The 7313-nt window shown below is 25.3% G+C and overlaps 1 protein-coding gene across 1 annotated transcript; it reads right to left on the bottom strand.

Moving 5' to 3' along the window:
• Nucleotides 1–2296: 2296 nt before the first annotated feature.
• LOAG_11090 (hypothetical protein) lies at nt 2297–3652 on the bottom strand (the record flags this gene model as incomplete). The annotated part of the gene is made up of 1 exon (XM_003146613.2): nt 2297–3652. One exon carries the CDS (start codon nt 3650–3652, stop codon nt 2297–2299), a length of 1356 nt encoding a protein of 451 aa, XP_003146661.2.
• Nucleotides 3653–7313: the final 3661 nt, after the last annotated feature.

The raw sequence follows: 7313 nt of genomic DNA, 5'->3' as shown, positions 1-7313 counted from the left end.
TATATATATATATATATATATATATATATATATATATATATATATATATATATATATATATATATATATATATATATATGTATATATATAATCTAACTGGGCTACTTATAGTAATATGAGGCTTTCCAAATTAAATTTACAATTATGAGTGATCTTGTTAAATCATCAATCCACTCAAATCATTTCTTATTGAAATCCATGAATTTAGCCAAGTATTATAAAATGTTAGAGAGATATCAAAGCTAAGACAACTATGAGATTATAAGGTATACAAAATAGAGCCAGAAAAGGTAACATTCTAGTCTCAAACAATTGAATCCTAATAATTTTAATTATCAATGCATTACAAGTGGCATATATATCAGAAGTGTTAATAAGTTACTGGACAAATGACATCGGCGGGAAGTTGCAATTTCTCTATAGATATATGCAAAGAATATCTGCACTTCTTTCTTATTGATCTATTGGGTCATTCAAATCTTCAGTTGAAAATATTCAACTTTTAATTAGTTTAAACTATAATTGAGGCAATTTGAGACAATTCTTTTGCATAATTCATTTTATCAAATCATTACAATTATCTAATAAAAAATAAATAAAAATTTTCCGGAAAACTTTGCAAATTTTGCTAAAAAAGAGCTAATAAAGCAATGAATAAAATATCGAAAGAAAATTAAATTGTAAAACTGCAATATTTATAAGAATAAATGAACAAATGAAGCAAAAATAAACGTCAGTGCAAACTTTTCCGGAAATTACAAATCAGGAATGCAGTAGTTGTTATACGCTAAACAGGAAAAAAGTAAATGAATGAATGAGTTCATCTATTAAATGGAATGTAATTTAGTAAAAATATGCAAAATATTTTACAAATGCTAAAAATTAAATATTGCGTATTTCAATAGTGAAAATTTAAAAAATATAATTTTCCATTCAACAGATGTCTAACAAAATAACCCGATAATTTATTAATTAAATAGATGTCTAACAAAGAAAATAATTCGACAATTTATTGATTATTTGTTAACATTGATAAATTTTTTTTTGTTAAGCATTGACAAATTTTTCTAAAAAATCTGAAAAGTTAAATTTTTAAAAAATTCGCGACACGAAATCATAATTAATTTATTTGAAATAAGTATAAATATGTTTGAAACAACAAGAAAAACAAAATAAAATCTCACATAATTTGGTTAAAATTTAGCAAACAGTCAGTTTTTTTTTTTTGGAGCTTTTTTTTGTCAGTATCTTCTGAAAACTACATCAATGGAACAAATTATAATACTGCTCTATTCATTCTATTTCTCTCATTTTCAAATTCATGGTTAAATTTTTTTAAAAAAAGGCTTTATTTCTATAAACTTTTTATTTTATTGAAAATTAGAATACATGTTCGGAATGACAAAATTTTATGCATTTGCTGATTTGATAATGTTAACTTTGACATGCTTATCATTGATTATATCAATCTTTTCATTCTTTCACATTTATTTCAAGCATTCATTTCGTATTCTTTTCTAGCTACATTAATTTCTACAAATCTTATATCTTATGCTTTCAGCGAAAAAAAAAAGAGAAAAAACAATCAAAACAAGTTTGCATATTAAACAACAATATTTTAATTTGTTTTGCCAAAAAAAAAAAACAAACAAACAATGGTATCAAACGCGATACAATTGACAGACAGCTCATCTCTTATCTTCGTTTCTTCTTTTTTGATTTCTGCAAATATTAAAATTCAATTGCAGTTCAAATTTGTTAAAATGATCAGTTCATAGAAAAAGGCATCCAACATTTTTTAAATTATTACCCTAAGCCTACGGTAATCTTGCGGTTACTGTATATGGGTATGTATATTCACATGACTTTATGTGATATACAACTCATGTCTTGTCTTCGCCTCCTTTTTTGACTTCTATAAATAATGGAATTAGGTTATAATTGAAATTTAATCGTTAAAAACCGTAAAACAATGCCACTAACGTCTTAAAATTACTAGCCCAAGCCTACGGTAGTTTTGCAGTTATTGTACATGTGTATATGCACGACTTTGTGCAACATTAATATCCCAAGTCGATCAATATCACGTTGTTGAATTTTTTGTATTTATACACCTTTAAATTTTAATGAATTTTGTTTGTCTTTACACAAATAAACTACTGAAGAATTTTATGAACTAAATTTTCTGATGAACCGAATTGAAATAAATTTTACCAATTAAAATGTAATAAGCTTTAAATTGAATGACATTGCCCAATGAATTAGAAATAAATTGCTATGTAATAATTAAAAATTATCATACATATGTCGTCCTCCTCTTCGATTTATCTGCCGATATTTCTATTTCAATGGCTGTCGCTTTTGGGATAGTGATTTGTTTGAGGTTTTGGATATTGATTCTTCCCGATGTTATAGCAAGAAATTTACGTGATGCATTAGTTGTAGTAGTTATTCGAACATTATTGGTATTAAATTTTTGGAAAAGAGCACAATTAGATGATTGAGGAAGATTACTCCAGAAATCATCGATATCATCAACGAGTAAAACGAATAAGCAATGCAAAAGATCAGCAAAAGCATCACTAGCATTCCAAGCTGTTTTAAAATTTTGTGATAAATCTGCAATATTTGATAAATGATTGTAAAATATTTTTTCGTAATCAATTGATTGTTGATCAGATAAGTCATTAAGGGGTATATGTCGTGTTTCTTCAACTATTGCTTCCGCTTCTTCACCAGCAATAATAGTTCTGCTAAAAGCTGCAATATATTCACAGAGTTCACTTTGAAGATTAGCTAAATATCGAAATTCATCATCTTTTCCTGGTACTAATTCCTTCTCGTTCAATTTCAGATATTCAGTAATCTTATCAATATATTCAATTATATTCCAGATACGATTTCGAACGCTATGCGCAAATGTAATGCAAATATTGAAGTCGTTTTTGAAGGATTTTGATTGTTCGATTGTGAGTACATTGTTACATTTCATCTTTTCACCCATTATCTTCTTCGTATGAATATCCTGTAACATTTGCGCCGCATTCTCAAAAACAATATTGTTGAATTTTTGCACTGAATTACTACTTACAATTATAGATTTAATTATAGTTCGCACAATATTTGCTTTCTTCAGTTGTATTTGCGCCTCTATTTCAGGATTTATTTCTTCGGTTTTCCATGTTATTTCGTTTATTCCGGAAGTTGATGCATTTTCACCATCAATAGGTTCGATCGTTTTAAAAGCCACTTTTTTTGCTTTATATGTTACAGTACTACTAGGAGACATCTTAGGGATAGTTTTGACAACAGGACAAATTACTTTTTCTAATTTAGAAGTAATAATTTCCATCATTTTAGAAGTTTCATAATCCCTTTCAAAAGTAGCTCCGAACATTTTGTTATCTGTCTCATCAATCATCGAACTACTCATATCTGTTGCTTCCGAAGAATTTTTCTTCAGATTAATTATCCTCTTTCGAAGTTGTGAGAAGACATCCATATAGAAAAGTTTCCTAGATCTTATCCAATCTGTGGCAAAATTAGCATAAGTCTGAGCTTCAGCCAAGGTATTATCTCGTTCGGCCAAATCATAAGATATATTGTTTGATTTCATATCTGCATATCGCATTTCAAGGAGGAATGGCATCATATTTTGCATCATAAACGCTACCAAGTTATAATGTTCTGAACAAAAATAATGTTTTGTGATAATCGTAACAATTTCATATTTGTTTTATTAAAACGATTTTTATAAATAGTAAAATTCTCTCGCTATATGAATATATAAATGGAATATGCTTCCGTTAAATAGTTTTTTAAAACTTTTGAAATGAATTGGTCCTGTTTTTTTAATTAAAAAAAACGAAATAATCTAAATGACGAAAACATAAATTAGAAAACATTTTTTTTGGTAATTTTCACTTCCTTTTTTGTCCAAAAATTAAATTAATGAAAACAATTTGCATTAAATAAAATCATTCTTCGAACTTCTAAACAACACAAATGAAATGTTTATTTACAAAAATGCAAATTTACTTACCTTTAAAATTTTCCATATAGTCTATTAAAATCTCACAAGCCAACTGAATCTCATCAAATGGTCCTGTCTTTTTATAATTGCCAGCATCCTAAAAAATTTTTCTTTTCAAAAAATTTGTAATGTCATAAGCAATCAAATGATATAATTATTATTCGGTACTGTCATTTGTATGTTTTGCAATTTGTTGCAACTTTCTCAGCCTTTCAGAATTTGTTTTCTTTGTTAAACTATAAATTCATTACTAATCATTCTATGACATAAATTATAGAACATAATTGAATTGGAAATTGATGTATAAGTTAATATTGAAAAATTGCAACGATGAATGTTTCAAGTAGGATGAATATGGTACATGAAAACTTTTGATGTCATTTTTCAACTGATAAAAACAAAGTAATACAATAATGAAAAATAAAGTAATGCTTGAAAACATTTTGATCAAATTTTTACTGTTTTTTTTCTTTTGAAAAACTTTTGCTATTTGTTATTTTATTTTGAGAAAGCAACACAAATCTATTAAAAATTTACAAATCCATCAAACTGACTTTTCTGGAAAAAAAAGCCTTCACATTTTTACTTGTGACATTAATATTATTTTATGTGGCATTAATATTATTTATGCGACATTAATATTATTTTATTAATATTATTTTATGGAACAAAAAAAAAACTTTTGATATTCCAAAAAAAAATGCCACGAAGTTAGCATTAAGACAATATTTTTACTACATGCAATCAATTCTTCAATAATTAAAGTAAATAAAAAAAATTAATGAAATAAAAAAATGTTAGGGATAAAACCAAAAGAAAAAAAAACAAATCCCAAAATTATAAAAAGTGAAAGGCAATATTTTGGAATATCCATGTAGAAAATTTGAATTGTACTTATCATATAATAAGAAGGGAAAACAATAATAATAATTATTAAAGAACAATGATTAAAAAATAGGAATATATGAAGGAGATATTTCCAAAAAACCGAATTAATATTTTAAAATAAGAGTAAACGACAGTAGACAAATTACAAAAAATGTTTAATTCGTGAAAAAAAAAAGAAAGATTTTGGAATTCATATCTTTTTTAGCTAACATCAAAATTTATAAGAGCAAATTTCCTCTGCCAAAAAAAAAAAACCAAAGACAATCAAAACTAAGAAAAATAAATAAGTGTTTTAAAAAAGCTAAAAAAACAAGAAAAAGAAAATTAAAAGAAGATGAAAAAGTTGATGAAAATTTCCATAAATGATTATTATTTCAATTAACTTTTATAATATGCTATTTCGTACTGCTTGCAATAATTATCATATATCATTTTATCAGTTAATGAATTAAGTTAGTATCAAGTTTGGCTTTAAGTAAGTTTTATTTTTTATTTCTTTTAAAAATTTTTTAACAGTTTCCAATTAATAATTAGAAAAAAGCATGCGCACACAAAAAGTATGTATTTTAGCATTTTTAAAAACTTATATAAAAATATATTTACATTTTTGTTGACGAAATAATAACATGAAATTTTCTTAAATTTCATTTTTTTGGAAAAATATTGAGAATGATACGATATATGCAAATTTTCAGTTAAAGAATATTTGTAACTATTGGAAATCTCCAAAAATTATGGTAAATTAAGCAAAGATTTTTTTAACTTCAAAAACTAATTAACTTCAAAGTTTGTACCAATCTAGTTAATTTTATTTGGTTCAAAATGGCATTGATGCATTCCAGAAAATGTCACACCAACAAGATTATAAGAATTATGAATTTGTGAAATAGTCAGCAATTATCAATGATGATAGTGATAAATGAACAATTCACAATTTTCAAGAATAGAAATTAATTTTTCATAATTTTAATTCCTCCTTAAATCATTGACAGATAGTTTGTGTTGCTAATTTATTTGTTAAATCCATTAAAACATTAAACGAAAAATTTATTGTTCTTTTGAATTTCAATCAAAAAAAAGAGTAAAATAATTCGAAGAAAATAAAATTAGAAGTCATTTTATTTCCAAAACATTATGTAAAATTAACAGTATTCATTTGAAATATTCAAAAAAAAACTATCTTCTGTTTTTATTAATATTTAAAATTTCTTTTTTCATTAACATTCAAAACATTAAACTACAAACTACTGCCTATTATCTGCTATTTACTGATTATTTAATTATCTGCTATCTACTAATTATTTACTATTAAATTTTAATGATAAATTAAACAAATTTAAATCCAACCTTCTAAACAACTTATCAAGCGAAATTGATAATAAAATAGCAAAAAAAGAGCTAATGAATGGTTTAACCTTTTCTTTCAGAAAATTCCTGAATTGTTCCAGTGGTACATTCAAAACATTTGGAATATTATATAATGCAAATGCAAGTTCCATTTCCAATTCTTGATTTGTTAATTTATAATTTTTCCAATCAATACAAAAATCGCTTCCGTCGTTATTTGTCTAGAGAGAAAAAAACAAATTTTCGAAAAATTTTCAAGCAAAAATTTAAAAATAGAAATGAATGACAAATTGGTTATTAAATTCAAAGGGAATTCATAACTTCCCTTCATATTTAACAACAATCAATTGATATATTTTCCAGGCTTATAAGCCATCTGCTAATGTCGAATAGAATATTGTTGAATGAAATAATACGGAATAGTTTCCAGAATATAACATGACTTAAAGTTATTTTAATCATTTGATCCAAACAATATTTTCTGCCTTACCTTAATGAAATCAATAAATATTTACTTAAATAAAAAGAACAAAACTTTACAATGCAAAATTTTAGAGATTCTTTAAATAAACAAGAAATCAACAATGTTGATTTAATTATTTCATTTTCTAAACAAAAACATTCTCTTACATTTTCATCCTCATCAGAGTTTTTTGATGCTTGATCTCTGCCATTATCATTTTGATTCGGTGCTTCTGAAATACTTTTGAGATTCTGTTTTTGTTCTTCCGCCATAACATCTGCAGTACATAAATGGATTAAAAGAAAAAAAAAAAATACGTGTCACTTTGATATGGTACATCTGAAAGCGCATTTAGATTCTATTCTAATGAATTAAAAGAGAAGAATATGTACCATTTTGATTCGATGCTTCTGAAACACTTTTGGGATTCTGTTTTTGTTCATCTTCCACAATATCTGCAGTGTATAAAATGGATTAAAAAAGAAACGTATCATTTTGATTAGCACATCTGAAGATGTATTTGGATTCTATTCTAATAAATTAAAAGAGAAGAATATGTACCATTTTGATTCGATGCTTCTG

The sequence above is a fragment of the Loa loa genome, assembly GCF_000183805.2.
Source record: "Loa loa unplaced genomic scaffold supercont3.52, whole genome shotgun sequence".
Lineage (NCBI taxonomy): Eukaryota > Metazoa > Nematoda > Chromadorea > Rhabditida > Onchocercidae > Loa > Loa loa.
This window is presented reverse-complemented; position numbering and strand designations above follow the sequence as displayed.